The sequence below is a fragment of the Diadema setosum genome, chromosome 16, assembly GCF_964275005.1.
Source record: "Diadema setosum chromosome 16, eeDiaSeto1, whole genome shotgun sequence".
Taxonomy (NCBI): domain Eukaryota; kingdom Metazoa; phylum Echinodermata; class Echinoidea; order Diadematoida; family Diadematidae; genus Diadema; species Diadema setosum.
This window is the reverse complement of record NC_092700.1, coordinates 33996516-34021688: the sequence shown is the minus strand read 5'-3', so window position 1 is coordinate 34021688 and position 25173 is coordinate 33996516. Positions and strand designations below refer to the sequence as shown.

At 37.0% G+C, this 25173-nt stretch overlaps 1 protein-coding gene across 1 annotated transcript in view; it reads right to left on the bottom strand.

Moving 5' to 3' along the window:
• The window catches only part of LOC140239425 (uncharacterized), a 53122-nt gene that overhangs the window by 6417 nt on the left and 21532 nt on the right, over positions 1-25173 (bottom strand). The window contains exons 5-13 of the mRNA XM_072319263.1: positions 21446-21592; positions 20016-20041; positions 7198-7352; positions 6329-6495; positions 4684-4742; positions 3728-3792; positions 2503-2638; positions 1355-1382; positions 857-908 (exon numbers count right to left, since the gene is read on the bottom strand). Coding sequence (XP_072175364.1) covers positions 857-908; positions 1355-1382; positions 2503-2638; positions 3728-3792; positions 4684-4742; positions 6329-6495; positions 7198-7352; positions 20016-20041; positions 21446-21592 — 835 coding nt within the window. The remainder of the gene's footprint in view (positions 1-856; positions 909-1354; positions 1383-2502; positions 2639-3727; positions 3793-4683; positions 4743-6328; positions 6496-7197; positions 7353-20015; positions 20042-21445; positions 21593-25173) is intronic.

The following is a 25173-nucleotide window of genomic DNA, read 5'->3' as shown; positions in this document are numbered from 1 at the left end:
AGCTGGGAGTGGTCAAAATCAGATTGTTTCCTCGAAATTCAGAAAAATTGGAAAGTTTTGTGTGTATAACCATCAGAATACAAACAAAAAGGCAGTACCATTTCTAAATAGAAAACACAAACCAGTGCACACTGAAAAATAGGCAAATACTGTAAAAGCTGACATTTTCTCTACATATATTTTGGTGCATGGGGAGGTCACAGACATTTTTGACAGATATTTTTTTGTTGTTGTTGGGGGGGGGGGGGAAACAATTTGACATGTAGACTATTGTAAGTGCACTAATACCCTAGCACGTCGTGATATTTTCACATGTTGTTAAAGGGGATGGCTAGTAACCGATCAGTGGGAATCAATAGGAATGCTGAGGGATGATTGTTCAAATCCTTGTGGGATTTATTTAAGAGTATATTATATATCTACTGTTGTGTGAAAATTATTTGCTTCAGAACGGTCTCATATTCAAGTAATGTGCAGATTAATGCCCCGTCACTGACCAGGCACACTAACCTGGAAACATTAAACTGCACATTACTTGAATATGAGACCAGTCTGAAGCAAATAATTTTCACACAACAATAGATATATAATGTACTCTTAAATGAATTCCACAGGGATTGGAACAATCATCCTCCAGCATTCCCACTGATTCCCACTGTTCAGTTACTAGCCTTCCCCTTTAAATTCGAAACCCAACAGTGATTCCTGAAATTAGCGAAAATCAAACCCTTACAAGAATAACAGCTGTTGCTGTAATACTAAACCCTTGAAAGTCGTTCTGGGTAACTAGCAATTGTTGGCATACGGCATCAACCCAGCACATTTGGCCATACAAAAGAGAGAGAGGGAGACTCACTCATGTGTCATACTCCGTGCAGTCATGGATGTTGTGGGCCTTGTCTCTTCACCTAAATGAACATAAATTACAAATTGTACATAAGACGATATCAAGCTACAGTTACTGTAATTATGTGGCTGTGTCGGATCATCCTCAGTTTTCATGAAAATTTTGACCACGAAACAAAGAAATAATTACATGTGTAACTACAATCCTCATATGAGATTAATGGCATGATGACCAGCCATAAATATTTGCGAATTGCAGCAGGCATTCAATGCATATAGTGTAGACTAGAACTTTCATGAGCATTTTAATCTGGCTCTTGCAAAATTTGTGAAATTAAAATGCACATAAAAATGTCTTTCCATTATTTTCTTTCCTATGCTATATAGAACACACTCTTCTTCCTTTATGGCAATTACATGAATGTCTACTACACTCAATGACAGATAGAAAGAAAGGAAAAAAAAACAAACATCTAAATTCACAAGAAGTATTCTTTTCTTAATGTACCTTGTGCCTTTTCCCATGCCATTGGTCTCTGTAAATAAGATGAGAAATTAAAACAATATCAAGACATGGCTTGTTGTATTTCATGTGGGGGAGGGAATGATTTATGGCTGCCAACTTTTGAACCTAGCACAGGGTTCATAGGTGAAAGTTGGGCTCCATAATGGGGCACTTCTGGGGCATGTCTTAAAACTAATGGGGGCAGGAGGAAGGTATCCTAGGGTAAACATATAATTTATATTGAAACATTGTATGAATGGCTTGAAAAAAACTGAAATATGATTTTCATTCTCATAATGTATCTAATGATTGACAGGTGGAAGTAGTCTTTAACCATTCCTCCATAAGAAAGCAGCATCGAGTGTAAACTCCTACATTGCTAAAGTGTCAACCCTCATGAATGTTAAACACTTAAAGGGCATAATTTACCATTTGCAGATGAAAAAAAAAAAAACACCCAACTTTAGTGCTTCAAAATAGTTCTAAAATGTGAGTTGGAGATGGAAACAACCAATGTAAAAATCTGAATCCGTATAAGTGATATTAAATATTGTTAAATATACAAAATGTGAATGATAGTTATAATGAAAAAGTTTCTAGACTAAACCATCTACAGTTACGGTTTATTGAGAAAAATAGGGAAATCTCGTTATATTTTAGACTTTACTGCAAAATTTTTTCATGGTAGGCTGTTTCGTGATACAACTGACACACACATATGCATTAAATGTGATATCTCGAACATTTTAAATCATTGCTCCCAAAGGGAAACAGTGTCTTTAAGTGTTCTAACCTACCACAGCATTATCTTTCAGTAGTGTTTACTTCACACAGTGTAAACCTGCCAAAGTGTTACCCTGACAGGGTCAAAAGGTCATGACAAATTGCTAACTGGACAATGTACCAACCTGCCATAGTGTCTGCTCACCAAAGTGTTAATCTACTGAAGTGTTAACTCACAAAGTCATTATCCCAGCTAATATCTAACCTTACACAGCGTCAACTTCATTTCCCATTGACACCTGCCCGAGTATACTCAGGGCTAGTCTTCAACAAGTTAAAGAGAAGCTTTGGGTTTGGAGTCTCTGACAGTGCTTAACTGTTGTAGAGCCAACACGTAAGTGCATAGCCTAAACCTTCCAATGACTTACGGGGCCGGTAACCTGCGAGGCGCTCTCGAAGTCGGAGCTGGAGCTAAAGGAGACTTCACTGGAGCTGTCGATGCTGGCGTAGGCCCCATAGCCCTGGGTGAGTCCCGCCCCCATACCAGCCCCACCTGGGATCACACTGCATTCAGGATTGGACAATAGAAAGAGCAAAACAAAACAAGAAATAAGAAAAGAAGTATGCAATAAGAGAATGACCTTTGACCTCAACTTGTATTTCTTTTCAGTCAGATCTTAGGCACAATGTACATCTATGTATTAACTCTTTATGTGCCACGTTGTTCGGTTTGCACGCTCGACTTGGTCGACGGCATGCCGACTTGGCATATTCTGTTCAAACACACAAACCCCCAAACCGATCGATAAATCGCCAAATGCCACAGTATAATGAAAGCGTTTCTCACGATTCCATTCCTCTCATATATAGCTTGCACTTTATGTTGTGATTGACTAGCAAGCGATGCTCCCTACTCGATTTCTGTATAAATTACAAGTTTCTGTAACTATTTTGTGTGCAAAAGTTATGCCTTTGCAGCAGTGTCGCTACTTGTCATTTGAAAGAAAAAGACTCATGGATATTTCATACAATTTACATCAAAGTAAAGCTTGGAATTTTCTCTACTACTTCACTCGCTACAAATCCAACTTAACAAATATCTACATAAATTACATAGATTTCAAAAACAAAATGTTTTCTCAAAGCATGGATACGTTGGTGTCTCAGAACAATGTGGCACACAGGGGGTTTCCACCATGGCACATAAAGAGTTAAGACTTTGTCAAGCTTTGGCCAAAGGCAATAATGCAGAAGATTATTGTCAGAAAAAGATTTCCTGTATGTTTGTTTACAATTTTCTCTGAACGAGTTAAATTTTCTGAGACATGAATAGGACCTTTCACTGCCGATCAAAAATAGAGATTACCCTGATTTGTAAATCAGTCATTCTCATCAAGGTAACAGATATTTTGACTGATGATTTTTGGAAGTATGAAAAGAATTAGAAGTGGAAAGAGAACGAGACGAATAGAGGAGAACACACAAAAGATAAAATAAAAGTAGAAGCAGAGAAGAAGAAAATGCAGAAGACAACATAAATGCTATAGAAAGAAGGGAGTGATGGAGGAGGATGGTGAAGGAAGGAACAGGTGGAGCAGAGGAGATGAGAGACAACATCTATTCATGAATCCAGACCACACCCTTATCCCTCACCTTGCACACTTGCTGCATACACCAACCTTCACCTCAGTCACCTGCTTTGGGGGTCGTTTCCGCACCTGTTCCAATTAGAGGCAAAGGAGGCATAAAACAGCAGAAAATAAGAAAACAAGACTTTACATGAAAGACTAGAAAAGTGATTTTTCTTTAACCCATATCGGGCCATCTACGGGATATTCCGTAGTTTGTCCAAACGCTGCACGGGCCACATACGGAATATCCCGTAGTGGATAAAATGACATATGAATGACGTCATTCACTTCCGCTGAGTACTACAACTGTACTATGCATTGTATAACAACATGTTACATACCATATCAACAAGATTTCTTTCCTCTTTCAAATGATATATAACTTGTCTATGTTTTTTTCATTGCTTGCTAATGAAGAGCGATTGTTTGGAGAGTTGTCTGTTTGTCGGCGTGTGTGCGCGAACGATGCTGGGCCACTTGGGTGTTTGTGTACACAGGTGCGTTGGCCTGATATGGGTTAATGAGTCCTCAGTGATCTTACATATTGGCCAGTTGAGACAACTTAAAAAAAAAACACAAAAAAAAAACATGTATTATAATGTTGTATATTTCTGTGTTATTTGATATTATATTTTTTTTCACAGACTCTGGCTGCAAAGTAGGCATAAATCACATGCTCATTGTCCTTATAACCCCGACTTGCTTTCAGTTTGAGTTTCTGTGCTTCTGTTCTATACACAAAAATATTATAATCACAGGTGGAATGTGCAAGATATATAATAAAGAGTATATTCTGAGTTTAGCACATTATGATAGAAAAAAAAAAAGCTGATTTGGTGTGAAATGGAAGAACCCTTGGACATAAATAATGAAGCCTTCACATAGACAGGACATTCATGAAAATGTGAACTTGATAGAGTGCATACATGTATATTAAAGACATCGTCCCCATGAATGACAGGAAAAGAAAAGGCTCACCTTTTGTCCGGTTGTTTTGACATCTGTGATGCCTTCATCCATCAGATCACTAGCATCCTCTATATGAAGTAAAGAGAAAAACAAACAAAACATTCAGTTCATTGCCATAGTAGGCGTTTTCACATCAGCCCGATAAAAATGCAAGCTTGAGAAATTTTTAGAGATTGTGAATTAGAGCGCTATTTCATTTCTTATTCACATTAGCCCGAAGAGGGGGTAGCCCGAATAGTTGAAAATTTTAAAATAGCTCATTCGACAGCTGAGTATGTGCAAACAGCATCAGTAATGTGTGTGCCCTCTCAAAAATTCCTCATGTGCAGTTTGCCTCGGTCGATCGGGTAACACACGCTAGGAATGATGGAATTCATCTCGCTAATTTCTCGAGTCGTTTTCACATTATCAAATAGCGCGCTACTATCCCGCTATTTCAGAAATCTCCCGAGTTGGACTCGAGAAATTTTCTCGATCAGAGCGATACAACTAGCGCGTAAATCTGTGTTCACATTATCAAAATGGGAAAATTTCCAAAGTCAGAAAATAGCGCGCTGTCTCAAAACATCTGGCTGATGTGAAAACGCCTACTGAGAGAAAACTCCCATGCATTGGACCTGTGTTAACCCGTTGATGACAGATTGATTTTGCTACAACACACATTTCCCATAGACACCTGTCCAAGTATATTCAGGACTCGTCTTTAAAGGGTTAATATAGGTCAGAGAACACACTGTTGCATGATGCTGACCTTTAGGTGATGAAGAGCAATAATTGGGTTACTACACCAATACAAATCACATCTTGCACGAGATCCTATGAATCTTAACAATGTAAACTCCTTTTTGTGTGTGTGCCCTGTACAGCCCTTACTAACTCAAAACTCTGAATTGTATTAATCCTTTATCTGCCCTGGCACTAAGCTTTATAAGACAAGCTTTGTTATGAATATTTGGAAAGCCATCTATGACTTGACTCAGTTGTAGATCAGCAAGCCAACTCAGGTGCATCAATGTTACTCAGTCCAACATGAAGGTGATGGTGACACAATAGGAATTGGGGGAATTAAATTTCCATCCTTTGACAATTAATATCCAGATATCTGTGTCAATCAGCGGACAAAGCAGAGATATGCTGCATTTTCACCATGTTCTGGGTGGCCACGGCAGTCATGTTTCAGCCACCATTGACAAAACGGGATGGATGTGAGACAACGTGGAGAGACAGGATGAGCAAACGTGACAGCATGTGATTGCTGTGAATGCCATGTCAGATTTTTGAACTGTCAAAAAATTTGCCACAGCAGTCCAATCACTATTGAGAAGCCTCATGTGTCATAATAAAACAGGGTACACGCAAGAAAACGTAACAGCACGTAATAGGGCTTGACAAAACTTGGAGGCAGTCCGTACTGGGACATGAAGGAGGATATGTGTAGTCTAGCCTGACCAGACGCCGTAACAATAAAGTTAAAAAGTTACATGTTCACCGCAGCGAGGGCTAGAATGAAGACAACAAGAATACAGAGGGGAAAAAAAAAAACACAGAAGAATATCTCATCTCTATGTTTTGGGCAAACAGAGCTGCTGTGGTCGCCCGGAACATGGTGTAAACGTAGCATTAGGATTTTAGTTAAAGATGCAAGAGACGTTACCAAGCATGTCTGTGGCCTCCTCGTACCCTCCCTGGTCAGGATCCCCCGCATCTCCTCCGCTGTCAAGGTAACCGAGGGTCTCCACTTTCCTCTGGGCCTCCACCAGGGCTGCCAATGCCTCCTTGTGCTTCTTGGCCTTCTGATCTGGCTTGGCCCGCCGCTCCTGACTGCAGGGGAGGTAAAGGGGAGGGGGGGGGTTGGGGTGAAGGGCAGCAAGCAAATATGAAATAATGCAAAGCAGGTTCTCAAACCCTTAACAGAACTATGTTTTCACTGCTCTCTTATATTCGTGTGAAACAAAACTATAACACTGCCTTCAAAAATTGTAATCTTGGCATCTACTTTTTAGTAAGTTCATGTTTAATGTGGAATGCCTTGTTTGATTGCATCAAATTATAATACATATCGTCGCTGGGGTGACAAGACCTCGTATCTCAAAAATGTCAATTTTTTTTTTTTAGCTTAATGGTCAAATAATGGGTCAAGTGATGTCCTGGCCAAATCCCAACTGTCTTACTCCAAAAATGAAGCCACCATGACATGTCAAAGAGAAGGCTTTCCCATTCACTATAGTGCTTTGGCCGCCATGTTTTTTCGCTCTCCTGAACATTTGACATTTTTGAGATACGAGGTTTTGTCACCCCAGCGACGATATATTGTTTTGTTCATGTTTGTTTGTTATGCTTTTTCTTCAATAAAAACATAAAAAACATTAAAAAACTGACGTATAACTTAATTCATTTCAATCTACAGTAGTATTCCAAGATGAACCAATTGTTTCCTGAAGCAAAGGACTTTTGAAAATGACATCAACATACATCACCACAATGCTGTACATGATGGCGAATTCAAGGAAAAATCTTTCTTACACTTTCTGCTGCTCTGACTCCTGTTTGGAGGATGAATCCTTGTCGTAAAGTTTGGTCAGCTTGTCTGTGGAGAGTTCTTCCTTCAGGAAAGCCTCCTCCACTTGGTCCGGAGGCTGGTAGGGCTTGGGAGGAGGGGGTCGGTATGGTCCTGTGTCCTGCACAGGGCACAGTGGGGTGTTGGGGGGGGGGGGGGGGGAGGAGAGTCAGAGGGGTTCCCATGACAACATAAGATGCATGATGGAAGCAGAGAGTGGCCCTGAATTTATGAGGGTATTGTGGTGATGGGTGACGTGTGAATTTTACAGTGTAGCAATGATGATTTTTACCAAAAAAAAAAAAAAGAAGAAAAAAAAAAAAGATAGCCCTCTACAATAGGCACCACAGTTTATCTAAGATGTTGGGACCCAGTCATTCGGTCAAAACCACACCCCCCACCCCCTTAGTCTGGGCTCCGTCCCCTTTTCCTTGGTGCGACCAAGAGAGGGCGCAAATTTTCTGATTGCGATAATCGAGAGACTGCGCGCCCAACGAATAAGGGTCCGGGAAGAAAGTTTCAGTTCCGATCGGATTTTGACCGAACGCGATAAATCATTCGCTCTGACAGGTCCCGCCCACCGAGTATGGTAGTAGTCTGTTCAGCCAGTCTCAGTAAATGGAATTCGCATCTATCTGATTTCGTATGTGATCTATATTAATGACATGTAGATCCATATAGGTCATAAATTGGTTTCAGAGTATTCAATTTTTCTGAAGAAAAGATACAATACCTTTTTCTTCATAGTAGGCCTAATACGAACACATAATGCTGAATTTACTGCTGAAATTGGATTAGACTAGTCATCGACTGTTCTAGGTATTACACAGTTCAGTACCTTTCTCCCAACACCCTGCAGATCTGTCCTTGGTCTCACCATGGGCGGATGGAGTACTGCATGCATGCATTGCATAATTATGTACCTTACCCAGTATAAGTGTTTAGTTTGGCCATGGAGCTAAAAACGAATGGCGATCTACTATCGTTTATCTCTAGTGATTTCTCTCTAATGTTTTTTTTTTTTTTCAACTTTGTACAAAAAATAGGGCCCAACAGTAGCCATGACTGCTCGTATCATAATTAGAAATGTTCTTGATTTTGCGATCTTGTTTGTGCAACAGGATTTTGTAAGAGAGAGGTATTTCAGTCGGCTGCACTGTGCCCGAGTGAATCCATAAACACTTTGAAAATCGAGGCACTGATTCTAAATATCAAATTGATATTATATGCAAATTGACTGGGTATACTACGACTGCAGTCGACTGTATGTTGTACTTGAGGGCCAATCCCATAAGATGAAGCCTTGAACTTCTGGAATCCCTTTTTTTTATAAACGTAAAGTAGGTTTACAATTGGATTTCTATATTATGTCTGGAGAACAATAATTCACAACACAACCACAATACTTTCAGCATAGCGCCTAAATACCACGCAATTTCAAATAAAAACATCCACAAATCTTTCTGAGTGTGGCTCTGACGATGAAATTATTAGTAATAAGTGATTTCATCGATGAATAGCCATCAAAGCTTTATGTGTTATGAAATATAACAGGTTAGAATACAAAAACACGCTTTGATTACGCGAGCATACAAAGGTTTACCGCGTTGAGCTTCACAAGGAATAGTGTTTTATCAGTTTTGATTTAAAAAAAAAATAAGCTGGTATTTTCTTCAGACCTAATTTACCAAAGGAAGATAAAGATATCACAATGTTTGATGGAGAATTTACGTGGCAAACCTTATACACGCTATGTATCCAAAAATTGAATAGGCATTGTTTTCCCGAAGGTTCGTTGATCTGAAAATAAGAGAAACTTTATAATTTTGAAGGTTTGATAGCTCCCCCACCCCCCCCCCCCAAAAAAAAGCAAACATCAAACAAACAAACAAACAAATGAAACAAGGTTCGTAAATCCACAAATGGAAAAATTGCATACTTTTAAACTAACATTCGGAATTACTAACCAATATCGTTTTAAATTAACGAACCTTCGGTATTGCAAACTTTTTTTTCTTTATTTTTCTTTTAGGGGCTATACAAACGAACATTCGGAAGACCAATCCTTTAGTATTTTAAACGAACCTTATTTCGTTTTGGATTACCGAACCATCGTAATAATAAACCCTGAAAATGAACCTCCAGAAAAACAAACTGTAACCAGAAATAAGAAATTTCTGACTCCAAAATTATTCAGCATTTACCAATCCCAGAGGGCAGCGGATATCATACAATTCTGATATTCACCTTGAATTATAATGATGATGCCATGTAACAATCAGGAGGTAAACTATAATCATCGAGAAGGCGAGAGAGCCTCCTTGATATAACAGGCAAACTCCACAACACCATGCTGAAGGGCATATAAATCAGACACTTGCTTATGAATAATATCGTAGTGCAAAATAAATTCATTAATTATTCATTTAAACTTTATGATACCACAGTCTCCGGGGTTCACTCCTCAGAACAATACATATTACATGATAACAACATGGTATGGACTCCTATAAAGTTTATCTAACTGCATGCCCTAGATTTTTAATCCTTCATTGTTGGACGATAATTAAAGATGTTCATTAACAGCATGATTAAAGGAGAAATATCTGGTATTTCCAATGAAACATAATAGTACGTTACCGTTAAGACAAATTGCAATATGTCGTGCCCCACACTGCGCATCGTCAATTTTTATACAGATGTTCAATGCATATAAATGCAATTTTACTAATAGCTGGGTTCGAAAGTTATATCATCTGTGATGTGTAAATATTTGCTAAACTATTTACTTCCGGGTATTGCTTTCCAATAGGTGATCTTTAACCATACAGACAAGAGAAAGTCCACTCCCATTAAAAAAGAGAAGTAAAATGCATGTCTTTTCAACAGTATGGTTTTGCGGGAGGTAATTTGCTAGTCGTATCTTATTCAATTTTGCCCCCTCCTTTTTTTGTGTGAGTATCAATTAGAATGACCTGTATTCCGTCCTGCATTCACATTGGTGAGCACCCATTAAAAAGAAGTGTTCGCTTTCAAAGTCATAAGACAATTTGAGTCACTGTGTACCTGCGTCTGTGAAGCATTCTCCTATACATCATTACAATGTCATGTTGTATTATCATCCTTCGATCAACACGGCTTAATGTATACCATTACAAGTTTGTTTCCTTTTGCTTTGTTTTGCTTTACTGCTATAGGTTAGCACTAACACCTTTTCAGGGAAAATAGATGTGTGTTATAACCCTCCTGTTACTTCAAAATCCATTCAGTTAATAAAATTAAAAGAATTGACATATTGTTATCGTCACGTATCAGCACATGCCGTGTGAACATAACAGCGGGTATTGTTGTGATGGTTAAGTGTGCTATTTACAAGTACATAACTACAAACCGTTCTTTTAAGTTTCGGCTAATGAACATTATTTCATTATCAGAAAAAAAAATAGTGAGCAATAGTTTATTTTCGAATAAACGAGCCTTCGGAATAACAGACATAGCTTTTAACCAGCACCATATTCCTCACGAACATAGCACTATCAGCATAATCTGTTTTAAAGGCAAGCCACAAGTGTTTTGGTAAAAAGACGCAAGGAATAATGTTGCTTTTACGTTTAGATTGAAGTAGTTTGACTATGAAAGTTGTTACTATGAATAAATTCCCTCAGAGCGTTTGTATAAGTTTATAATTGGATGAATCCTGCGAGTTATGTTGGCCAGGGAGTGAGTTTTCGTAACGTATACGTTTCCCACCTGCGCTTTTCCATGGAAATGAGATAATAAAGTTATTTTAATGTGTTCTATAGTGAGATATGGGAGTAGTTCCTTGCAGGTGAGCTATATAAGGCTGTCATAATCCTTGAGGAGAAATCTCATAGCAGGGTATCACGTATGTTTCGTTGAATCTTAAAATACCTTATGGAATTCGTCAGTGAAATCCGTCTGTATTTGACTCGATCTATATAAAAAAAAAACAATAACAAAAACACGAACCTCTTCGTTATCCTACCCGCTGGCGCAATCCAATGAATTTCACTTGCCTTTGTTGACCATGACAATTTTTTTATTCCTATCTACAATCAGGCTTTCAAAGACAGAAATCTATTTTGGCACGATCGACTATTTGAATCTGGTTCCTACATTCGATATTTTGTAATGATAATAATAGTATTTTTTTTTTTTTTTTTTTTGGGGGGGGGGTCTGGTTTTTAATATCTTTGCTAGAGTTGCTTTACCAAAAATATGACTTTTGTGACACGGGATCCCTTAAATCTATTGGAATATTGATCAAAAGTCATGTATATGAAGATCACATATTTTAGCGGATATAGTGGGATTGACCCTTTTACGGATGTCATTCTGTTATGCTCGGAGGAATCAATCTAAAATAAAGTCTGTAATCTACAATAAGCCTATAATGTCCAATGAAACATTTTTTCATCGTACTATAAAATCGTGGTATCTCCCCTATTTGGATGGAGGCTACGTTTCATGAAAAGACTTCTCTCTCATAAGACACACAGACTTTACTTCTCTTGTATACATAATATAGCTACATAATTATGAGAATCTTTGGAATTTCCTTGATTTTATGTAAAGACTTTTATATGATGACTTCATGAAATCATGGACCCTAGTGGTAGGGTCCATGATGAAATCATGGAATGGGCAGCTTGTCTCTCATCATGCATAAAGAAAGCACGTAGGCCTACATTAATGCAGTATGATGAGCTGGCGGTCGAAGTACAAGTTTAGTCTAGCAGCCAGAAAGGGTCCCCGTACACCCCCCTAAAACAAAATTCTACGATATGTTCGAAGATCGTCAGAACCTGTATTTTCCGAATCCGGTTGTCGCCAGCGGAAAAAAAGGTTGCGCGCGCGTCTTATTTGCATATTTCTAAGATGGCCGCCGCCCGTTGCTAGGAGATGGATTATTTTTGAATAACTTTATTTAGGAATAACAAATTACCATAAAAATGGTATCATTTTGAAGAGAATTAAATTTCCTACAAGCTGATACCCCATTTGATGGGATAAATAGTTGTTGTCATGAAATATTAAGGAAGGAATTATGTTTTTTAGCATTTTTCTAAAAAGATACGGAATTTGGTTATAATGTTCTTTTCCATACATCTAATATGCATTTACAAATAACATTTGAAATTTCCTAAAATTATCCCCCAAACATAGCTATTATCATGTGAAAACGGCTTTCCAATACACCAATTCCTTTAAAAGTTACACGACATTAAAGGGGATAAGGTTCAATAGGTTTTACAGCAATATTTAAGGGTTATAATGTCTCCGCGCGCAATTGCGTAGGTTCTGTATGTGGGGTTTGTTGTAGATCACTGCTATCTATTGATCAAATCTCATCGAAATCGGCGAAGAAAGAAAGAAAAATTACACTTTCTATTCCTTATATGAAATAAAAATGTTTTTTTTTTCTATTCTGTGTTATCAAACTCAATCCATTCAGCTTCCCATATGAACAGTTTCTTGTCTTTTTGGATTCCCTCCAAAATCACAACTTATCTGATATTAAAAAGTTAAAGAAAAAAATTTGACGTGACAGTTTCCTCTTATTGGAAGATTAAAGTGAAAAAAAGAAGAATCTTATGCTAAAAGCCCTAAGAAATAAAGAACTTGTTAAATGGCCTTTCAGAGTTTAAAATGAAACATGGCTATCTTATTTTTTCATAACAAAATGAAGGGAAGTATCTGTGTAGTTCATGTCGGCCCATACTGGGTTACTATTCTTCAGAAATGGTCCCCGTGCACCCCCCCCCCAAAAAAAAAAAAAAAAATCTACGATGTGTTCGAAGATCGTCAGAACCTGTATTTTGCGAATCTGCTTGTCGCCAGCGGAAAAAAGGGTTGCGCGTGCGTCTAATTTGCATACTTCTAAGATGGCCGCCGCCCGTTGCTAGGATACGGATTATTTTTGAATAACTTTAGTTAAGAATATCAAATTACCATAAAAATGGTATCATATTAAAGAGAATTAGATTTCCTACAAGTTAATACCCCGTTTTATGTAATAAATAGTTGTTGTTATGAAATACTAAGGAAGGAAGGATTTTTTTTTTTACATTTTTCCCAAGAAATACAGATTTCAGTAATGTTTTTTCCATACATTTAATTTCTGTTTACAAATAACATCGGAATTTTCCTTAAATTAAACCCCATAAATAAGTATTATTCTGTGAAAGCGGCTATTCAATACACCAATTTCGTTAAAAGTTACACGACATTAAAGGGAAAAGGTTCAATACGGTTATACAGAAATTTAAGGGTAATGTCGACGGCCGCACTTGCGTAACGCGTGTAGTACTGTAATAATCATTGCAAGTATGAGACCCTATCACTTCTTACATCCAAATTATTGATTAAATATCATTAAATCTTGTGGAATATGAAAACAAATTAAATTTTTTATTCGCTATCACCTTTGATCTACTCAGCTTCACTTTTAGTTTACGTCTTTTTTCATCAAATAGAATGAAGGCCTTATCGAGAGGTGTAATTTCATGACGGCCGAAACGGGATTACCTGGATACGGGTTTCCAACATATCGATATTAATCAAACTTCTCTTCATCAACTCTTATTCTTCTGATCATCTTCGCACACATACTCACACCTCCAGTATCGCACACAGGCATTCATGCAGGGGAAATGAGCTCAGTCATGAATTTCGTGAATTTATTCAATAGGCCATTAATGCATTCATGGAACATCAAACTCGAATGCTTTATTTAGATGTCGAAATAAGAGTTACATGTATACCGCACAAGCGAAATATTTCTCACCATGCTCTAGCATGAAATCAATTTATTTTTTTAAGATAAGATCGCACATACGTGTTCTCATTCTTTGGTGGTTCGCCTGATGGTTTTTAAACATATTGCTCATACGTTTATTATTGCCAAGAAACTAATAGATAGATTACAAATACCAAGGAATGGCATTGATAAAAACGAATAGTTGCAAGTCAAATCCAGTCGCTTTCAAATTCTGTGTTTTTTTTTTTTATAAAAAATGATTTCATGCACTTAACTTTATTACATGGGTTGATTTAAATGCAATACAACTTAAACTTGGTTGTTAAATCCGTTAGGAGTGACTAATAATCAATATTATACAAAAATGAGAGAGAGAGAGAGAGAAAAAAAATGTTATGGTTAAGTAGACCTTAATGCATGGATCTATAAAACATGAGGGAAATGTCTGAGGGAACATTAACTATGCATGCGTGTATGTATGTATGTGTGCATGTATATACTATAAGTATGTATACAGTTGTATATATCTATATCTATATATATATATATATATATATATATATCACGTTTATATTTATGCAGGTTTGTATACTTTTGTGTTGTGTGTGTTTGTGTTCAAGGATGTATGTGTATGACTAATGTGTTAAACATTAGACATATTCAGAGTGTAAATGTTTAGCCACAACGAATACAATATTTTCATGTTTTCCACAGAAATTAGTTGCTAAAATGATTTGAAGTGTATCTGCTATAGGCGCATCTGACGTGCAATCCACTTTTAGAGCGCATGTAAGTTCCGCTGGAATAACATTTTAACTCATGCATGAATTAAATACACCATCCAATGTTTTCAGATATCCATGCCCTACTCGTCCGCCGGTCCTTTTTAGATAGAGTAACTATAAATGTGCATTATCGATACCCAAAAGATTATTGACATTGCACGTTAAACACTTTCACTATAGGTTGCCATTGTCGCGAGTCTCGATATGCTAATACATGTATACTATCTACCACAAATCGATTCTTAGTCTACGAGTGACCGTGGTGATCTTATCATGGCTTATCACATCTTGAGGTCTATGGTGGTAATCGTGTTGATCGTAGAAGAATTATTGGACTGTTCGAAAAATTACTACGATCAACACAATGTCTTTGACTGACATCAAGATTTGATTATCTGATGATCAGCACGATTAGTCCCCGAGTAAGACCACGATTTCGGGCGAATCGAGAAAGTGGACCCAGCTTAGTGAATTCCACGAGAGTGGTAACGTACCATAAGGATAATCAACACGACAGTTTCAATACCGTACACTATATCAATATTTACATATCTTCAAAGATTACTTCACCTATGTAATCTAGATTCTTTTGTATGCCTCCGCCAAGAAGTGGTGCCGGAGGCATTATGTTTTCGGGTTGTCCGTCCTTCCGTCCGTCCTTCTCTCCGTCCGTAATGAATTTTGCGGACAGCGTAACAAAAAAAAAAAAAAACCCTGAAATTTGGCATGTATGTGTATTGGGGGTGAAATTCTGCCTATCAACTTTTGGGTGCACATGCTCAAGGTCAAAAGTCAAAAGGTCGAGGTCAAATGCTTAAAATTTCACTATTTCCCTCATATCTCTGCAATGCCTAAAGATATTTTCTTGAAACTTAGTGTATACAGGTATTACCCAGTTAAAATTCACTGGTAAAAGTTTGGGGTGATAAGGTTAAGGTCAAATGTGAAAAGGTCAAGTGAAAATGTTAAAATTTTACTTTTTTTCTCTGTATCTTGGATATTGTTCAAGGTATCTTCATGGAACATAGTATATATTATGCATGTACTGACTGGAAGTGATTATCTAGGGAATTTGGGGTTCATAGGGTCAAAGGTCAAGGGCAACACTTCAAAATTTTACTATTTCCCTCATATTTATGCAATGCCAGCAGGACTTTTTTTTTTAAACTTGGTGTATGCATGTATAACCCAAAATAGAGATTCTCTGGCAATTTCTTTTTTTTTTTTTTTTTTTTTTGCCAAAAAGGTCAAAGATCAAAGATCAAGAGAAAGTGCTGAACTTGCTTCTTCCTCCATGTCTCGGAAGTGGCTCATGGCATCTTGAAACTTAGTACATATTTATGCATGTTCTGCCTGACAGTGATTCTCTTATGAATTTTAGGGTCAAAGGCCAGATGAAAATGGTAACAATTTATTACTCAATACAAAAATTGCACTTTTTCTCCATACCTTGAAAATTACTTAATGCATAAACTTATGAAAGGGCCAAAGTCAAGTTTAAGTCCTAAAATCCCCAAATACATGCTCTCTTATTCATCCAATTAGACCTAGGTCAAGGAAGGTGACCATTTTGAATTTTGAATGGAAACAATGTCATTATCGTTTTCAAATTCCCAGTAACAGGGCATTTAATCTTGTTGCTTTCGCGTGGCCTTTCTTTCTATAATATACAAGAAGTAAATTTGTTATTGCTTTCAGCAATAACAAATTTGGGCCCGTTTATCTATATCATGACGAACCTCCGGAATAACGAACCTTTGGGGAAAAAAATGAACCTTCGGAATAATAAACTGTGACCAATATTGTTATATTGTACAAGCTTTAACGCCGACATCTATTAACCTACTATATTAGTACTTTCACTCTTTGAAAGGAAACAACCAACGACACAACAGGAATGGAAACAATGTCATTATCGTTTTCAAATTCCCAGTAACAGGGCATTTAATCTTGTTACTTTCGCGTGGCCTTTCTTTCTATAATATACAAGAAGTAAATTTGTTATTGCTTTCAGCAATAACTAATTTGGGCCCGTTTATCTATATCATGACGAACCTCCGGAATAACGAACCTTTCGGGGAAAAAAATGAACCTTCGGAATAATAAACTGTGACCAATATTGTTATATTGTACAAGCTTTAACGCCGACATATATTAACCTACTACTACTTTCACTCTTTGAAAGGAAACACGCCAACAACAAACGACACAACAGGAATGGAAACAATGTCATTATTGTTTTCAAATTCCCAGTAACAGAGCATTAATCTTGTTACTTTCGCGTGGCCATTCTTTCTATAATATACAAGAAGTAAATTTGTTATTGCTTTCAGCCGGCAGCATAGCTTTCGATGGTTTGTGATATCATTGGAATTAAAACATTGAGCTCTCCATAGCTGACAATTGTAAAGTAGTAGCCCGCCAAAGTTGGATTACCTTTTTTTTGATACGCACTGTATAACCTGAAAAAAAAACAACACAGATTTATTGGGTTTTTATCAATTGTACATTATAGCCACTCATATAATGATGTATTGTTTGAGTTAGTCTTCGTACACCACTTAATTACCAACTGCTAATAATAGTCGTAATCTTCGTTGTAATATTAAACTAGAAATGTCGCTATGACGACTGGTATGCCTCCGCCATAATGCATGATTCTCCTAATAGGTCTATAGTACATGTGGACAATGTGTGATTACATTTTCACAAAACTGGCAAAATATTGTAATGGCATGTTTGTCACAAATGTGTTGAATGGTCACCTTTCTTGACCTAGGTTTAATTGGATGAATAGGAGAGCATGTATTTCACTTGATCTTTGACCTTTGACCTATCGTAGATTTTTTTTGGGGGGGGGGGTGCACGGGGACCATTTCTGAAGAATTTATGATGTAACCCAGTATGGGCCGACATGAACTACACAGATACTTCCCTTCATTTTGTTATGAAAAAATAAGATAGCCATGTTTCATTTTAAACTCTGAAAGGCCATTTAACAAGTTCTTTATTTCTTAGGGCTTTTAGCATAAGATTCTTCTTTTTTTTTTCACTTTAATCTTCCAATAAGAGGAAACTGTCACGTAAATGTTTTTTCTTTAACTTTTTAATATCAGATAAGTTGTGATTAATTTCACGTTCTTGGAGGGAATCCAAAAAGACAAGAAACTGTTCATATGGGAAGCTGAATGGATTGAGTTTGGTAACACAGAATAGAAAAAAAAAAATTATTGTTCTTCTGTATGGACCAGTGCTAATAAGTCACATCTGAATATACTTTTTATTTTACAGAAAAGAGCTTTGAGAATTATTCTAAATGCTGATATGTTTGCACGAAGTGATGAATTATACAATCAGTCAGGAATTGAACCTCTTCAAAGGAGATGGAAAAAAATGAATCTTATTCTCCTGTTTAAATGTATCCATCATACTGCTCCTGAATACCTTGCCAATCGAATATGCATGCAAACTTCGCAATATTCTCTCCGTAATACTTTATGTAAAATATTCTTGCCAAAACCAAATACAAATTTTAAACGGAACAGTTTTTTATATTCTAGTGCAATATTGTTTAATAGTCTACCGTATGATATTCGTTCGAGTGATACAATCTGTATTTTTAAACGGAATATAAGAAGATATGATTTGTTTTGAGGCTGCGTTTTAAATATACATATTTTTTGTTGTTATTATACATACATACATATCACGAATGATTGTTTGCATACTCTGGCAGAAAATTCAATTCATCTAGGCACATTTTTTATGCTTTTGAAGTGAATAGGAATACTTGTACTTTTTATTTTGAGTATTTTTATTTTTTTATTCTTGTTTGTTTGTTGTATACAATTATTTATGTAATTTGTATGTATTGTTTTACCCTGTAAATCATTGTATTTTTACGTGGACCCCTTTGAAAATCAGTCTTGTGCTGAAAGGGCTATCCACCCTGTGAATGGAAATGAATAAATAAAAAAAAAAAAAAAAAAACATTTTTATTTCATATAAGGAATAGAAAGTGTAATTTTTCTTTCTTTCTTCGCCGATTTCGATGAGATTTGATCAATAGATAGCAGTGATCTACAACAAACCCCACATACAGAACCTACGCAATTGCGCGCGGAGACATTATAACCCTTAGATATTGCTGTAAAACCTATTGAACCATATCCCCTTTAATGTCGTGTAACTTTTAAAGGAATTGATGTATTGGAAAGCCGTTTTCACATGATAATAGCTATGTTTGGGGGATAATTATAGGAAAATTCAAATGTTATTTGTAAATGCATATTAGATGTATGGAAAAGAACATTATAACCAAATTCCGGATCTTTTTAGAAAAATGCTAAAAAACATAATTCCTTCCTTAATATTTCATGACAACATCTATTTATCCCATCAAATGGGGTATCAGCTTGTAGGAAATTTAATTCTCTTCAAAATGATACCATTTTTATGGTAATTTGTTATTCCTAACTAAAGTTATTCAAAAATAATCCGTCTCCTAGCAACATTCGGCGCCCATCTTAGAAATATGCAAATTAGACGCGCGCGCAACCTTTTTTTCCACTGGCGACAACCGGATTCGGAACATACAGGTTCTGACGATCTTCGAACATATCGTAGAATTTTGTTTTAGGGGGGGGGGGGTGCACGGGGACCCTTTCTGGCTGCTAGACTAGTTAGTGGGCTCAACTTCAGAACAAAACCCCCTATTTTGGTGGACAATGCTGTAGTGTAGTGGAAGTGGGCAGCACTACCACACACTACCAGCGGGAGTGCGATCAGCTGGTATTCGCATTAACTAGTAAAACTGTCTGATTGACTGCGAGTCATGAATATTCATGACCACTCAAGCGTGAACTCTTGACCCTGTTCGATCCGGCGAAAGTATTTTACTGGACTCTTTTTTCTCGGGTATCGCAGTTCTCGGCGTATCGCAATTCTCGGGTGTCACGCCCTCATACGGCTTGTCGCGTACACTGAATCACCCCTACGAGTAAAAAGAGTCCAGAAGCTAGACTACCACCCCCTTAGAAAAAACCCCGATCCGCCCTGCTTGGAGGCATTCTGCCTTAAATACAAAAACATCATGGTGCAACGTAACATTGTCCCTACTTTGCAGTTTGCTATCAGCGCGAGACATTTGCTGCTGTCACATTACAGGCAATAGTTAAAAGTTATCACAAGATTACAAGGTCTGTATAAAGATACGTACCATTTCTGTGACCCACGCTTGTGCACCTGATGGAACGAACAAAACAGACAAGAATAATCGAGAAAAGGGAAAAATGAACTATATTTTTCACATCACGTTACCCTTAGCCAATAGAAAAAAGCAACAACTGAGCACAAAATGCACACACGTACACCCGTGTACATACATGCATGCCTACTCACACACACATACACTTATATAAATCATATTTGTATACAAATATTTGTTCCATCTTATTCTTTCATAGCATGAGGCTGAAGAGAATACAGAAATATGGAGAAAATCTAAAAACCATTATACACTTGTAATTGTTCGCTCTCTCTCTCTCTCTCTCTCTTTCACTCTAATTCTTACTTTCTCTCTTTCTCACATCTATCATCTTTCCACCCTACATGTACTTCTTAGGAAAGTGCAGTTTGCAGAAATATGAACTAGCAAAAGTGCATTTCGCCTTCTCATGTAATACACACACAAAAATTAGCCAAACATATTTAAAGGGATGGTACAGTTTTGGTGGAGATGAGAATTGGGCTTTTAACTTTTTGCAAGATACCAAGAAAACACTTATGATATAGTACAGAGCATACCATTTTAAGAGGAATTCAGAGTTTATTTGATGAAAGTCGGGTTTGGAATGACTGAAACATCCAAAACAAAGTAAAACAAAGCGATCGTACTAGAGTGTGGGTCCCACACTTTATTAGAATCGTTCTTTTTTGGGATATCTCAGCCATTCCAAAACCAATTTTCATCAAATAAACGTTGAATTCCTCAAAGAATTTCTTGCTCTTTCATATTTCATAAGAGGTTTCTCATTATCTCACCAAAAAATGTTAGAAACCTGAAATTAGGTCTCAACCAAAACTAAACGATCCCTTTAACAATAGAGGAAGAAGTACAGAGATCAGAGTTGCAAATCCTCATCCCTTTCTTTTCTTTCTCTTTTTCTTTTGTCTCTTCTCCTGTTGTCCATCACTGTCCATCTGAGTAATAAAGTAAGTAGGTAGTAAGTAAATAAGTAGGTATTAAAGTACATCTATAATTAGGTAAGCATGTAAGTAAGTATGTGCTTCCTTAAGTTGGTTGGAGAGGCCCAAGGGTCATAGTGATTTTGATTGCTTTTTTCCAACCCGGCTCCTTAGGGAAGCTCAACAGGGAAAGCCTGACACTTTGTTTTCTTGTGTTTTGTTTGTTTATTCTGTTTCTCTTTTATCACTTGTATTGTTTTGCAAATGACGAATGAATAATAATAACAATAATAATAATAATAATAATAATAATAATAAGTAACTAAGTATGTAAGAAAGTAAGTAATCAAGGAAGTGAGAAAGTAAGTAAGTATGTAAGTATGTAAGTAAGTAAGTAATTAAGTATAGTATTTAAAAGTACATGTTAGTGTTAGTAAGTATAAAGTGCAGTGCCTGCCTCACCTGGACTGAAGAGGGTTTTGGGCCTCTGAGGGGGCTTCTCCTGGGACTGGACAAAGATCTGCTCTACGTCCGCCTCGCTGGACGGCGTGGATTTACTGGACTCCTCCTCCGCCCCTCCGGCACTGGAGCTCTTCCGCAGCTTGCGGGCTGGATGACGACAGTGTGAGATGCATGAAGCAAGACAACAAAATCAACGATGAGCAAAAATAAAACAACAAACCAGATAGATAGCCCAAATACATTTAGAGGATGTCGGTGACTCAAACAATTAATCATTGCAAATAGTAGTCAGGTTGTTGTTCTTACATGTATATAACACATAAAACCTTGCAAGATATTGTATATTTCCTACAGATGAATTTGACTTGTTGCCTCAATGTTTTGCTACATTATGAAGACTTAAAGGACAGGTTCACCCTCATAAACATAAGGATTGAGAGAATGTAGCAATATTAGTAGAACTCATCATTGAAAGTTTGGGGAAAATCAACAATCCGTTCAAAAGTAATGAAATTTTAAAGTATCTGCACAGTCACTGCTGGATGAGAAGACTACGAGAGTGTATGATGTCATATGCGTACAACGTTATAAAGAAAATATAAAGAGAATTTCACAAAATGTTACTTTTTGAAAAAAAGTGCACATTTCCTCAACTCATAACTAATGTATGTTAATGGTAATATCATTCCCCTTGCCTTCTGAAAGAGGGAAGTCAAGTGTTCTTTTATTATGAGAGAAAAGTAAAAATATCTTGATTTTTCCTTATACTTTCTTTATATGGTTGTACACATATGACATCACAAGCTGAAGTAGTCTTCTCATCCAGCAGTGACTAAGCAGAAACTTCAAAAATTCATAACCTTTATACAGATTATCCAATTTTCCTCAAATTCATGCTGATGTGTTCTATTAATATTGCTGCATTCACTCAATCCACATGTCTATGAAGGTGAACTTGTCCTTTAATTCTGTAATCCCAGCCTTTCTCTGAATACTCACATTGTATTCCATCCTACATGACTGTGTGAGTACTTCACACTGGTTTCATTGAAGGCCTGGACTATCACATGAAAGTGTTCTGTACAAATTGTATTTGATAAAGCTGGAGTTTGTGAGAGCAAATACAGCGAATATTTGGCAATATACATGTACTACTTTAAAGTAAACTGGTGAGGCCGGAATGCTTATTGTGGAAAATCTGAAGTTGCATTTGGGCGATACAGGGCTTCTATGCCTTGAATCTTCTCGTACTATTAAAGGGGGTGGCTAGTAACTGATCAGTGGGAATCAGTGGGAATGCTGGAGGGTGATTGTTTCAATCCTTGTGGGATTCATTTAAGAGTACACTATATATCTATTCTTGCGTGAAAATTATTTGCTTCAGAATGGTCTCATATTCAAGTAATGTGCAGTTTAATGTTTCCAGGTAAGTGTCCCTGGTCAGTGACGGGGCATTAATCTGCACATTACTTGAATATGAGACCGTTCTGAAGCAAATAATTTTCACACAACAGTAGATATATAATGTACTCTTCAATAAATCCCACAAGGACTGGAACAATCATCCCTCAGGATTCCCACTGATTCCCACTGATCGGTTACTAGCCATCCCCTTTAAGTTTTCAAATGGTACGAAAATTCTTTTGCCATGGATGGAGCATAATATTCAAGGCAAATGGAAGAGAATCACATCTTTGCAGACAGAACACACCATGCTCTTTAGTAATAGAATATCACTATTATCAATGTACTAGGTGTTACAAAAAACATTTCCAACTTTTGATCCTTAATAGTTCAAAAACTGTAAATCAGATAACACTGACATTGATATGAGCAATAGCTGAATAGTGTACAATTTTGTTGGAGGCAATTTTAAAATTACAGCATGATTCAGTTTCATCAAATTAAACATTAATTCTTCAGTTAGGTTTCAGATTTTGCTCTATTTTCAACCCTCTGTACAAAACTTTAAGTTTGGACAGAAGTCAATTGGTGTGTATAAGAGTGTGTAGTTGACACCCAGACAATGGTCTTGGACAATGACCAGGATTTGAATGCTCCATTATTCATTCACGAGGAATTCCACTATCACAGCTAGTCTTTATTCATTCTGAAATGTGGTGTATGTAAGCACATGGAAACATGTGGTTACTTTTTCATGTGCATGCATTTCACCCTTTGCTAGGAATTCAAACTAACAGTGCCTAGGGCAATCCATCATGAGTAATTAATAAAGCATTCATGTGCCTTGGAGCAGAGCTCTGAACAGGTGGTATCCAGGTCCATTGTTCAGGGTCATTGTAAGTACACACTCATATACACATCAGTAGTTCCTCTGTAAAGTTCAGGTTTTGTACAGAGGGTTAACATTTGACCAAAATCTGGAATCTAACTTTGAAATTAATCATTGATTTCATGAAACTGGTATAGGTTTTCATATTCAAATCACTTCCAACTAAATTGTACACTATTCAGCTATTACTCATACCAATGACAGTTTTTATCTGATTATTATACTTTTCAAGCTATTAAGCATCAAAAGTGGGAAATGTTTTTTGTTAACACCTGGTACATTGAATAGGCAATGAAGTGCATGCTATACTATGATTTCATCACAAGACTATAATCCAATGCATCATTACACAATCATCTTAAGACACAGAACAATGGCAGAGGGTATAGACTGACATAAAAAACAACAACAAAACAGCTGAAAACAAAGCTTGTGATGGCTGCATGCATTATCATCCACTCAAAATTTCCTTTTGTAATTCAATGCATTTCAAAGCTGAAGTTAGCATAATGCGTTGTCTACTCAACTATGAGGCATTTGACTGAAAAGCACTGCTGGTATTCTACATGCACTGATAATTTCATTTCATGTGCACCATGTCAATTTTGTATTAGCTAAAAGCATCTGTTGAAATGTTAGGGGGAACATTTACATAATATTTCTAGACCCAAAGCACAGATTAATATGCACTAGAGATGGCACCAGGCCCAGTCCCACATTTGAAGAATGACAGAGAGTCGATGTTGAAGTGGGCTGCACAGACACAGTTACATAGAGCAGCATACTGTAAAACGAGGAATGTTCGTGTGCATTTTCATTTCGCTCGCGCCAAGATTCGCGAAATTAAAATGCATGCGAAAGTTCTTGTCTACACTATATGCATTGAACGCCAGTGGCAGTTCGCAAAAATTTAATACCACAAAAAAGGTTGTCTCCTCCAATTCGCGAAATTTCATGCCGTGAATATATCATGTTTTACAGTATAAGGGTACTTGACCTTTAACCCCACACAGCCCCATACTGAGCACTACTGCCAAGATTTGTCAAAGAACTTTCAAAGGGAAAATGGACCCTGGACACAAGAGGGCGCTGTTGCATTGACATGCACCTACACATCTGATATGTTTGGAATGTTCAAATAAAATCCATTCATAAGGTGACGAGTGTGTCAAGAATGTTTGAAATTAATGCCAGCTTCTGATTCAGCCATTGTGTTTGGCAGGTTCCGCCTACAGAGCTGTACTTCATTAATGTGCACAGTCCTTTTAAAAATAAAATTTGCTCACTGGCTAGCCACACAAATTTGTGTGTTAATATGTCATCATCTTTGATTGACTGATATCTAGCTTCATATTGTCAATCTTTGTAATAACGATGGCAGAGATCAACCAAAAGTGCCCTCTGGAATTTTGGGTCCTTGTACCTTTAAAGGTCC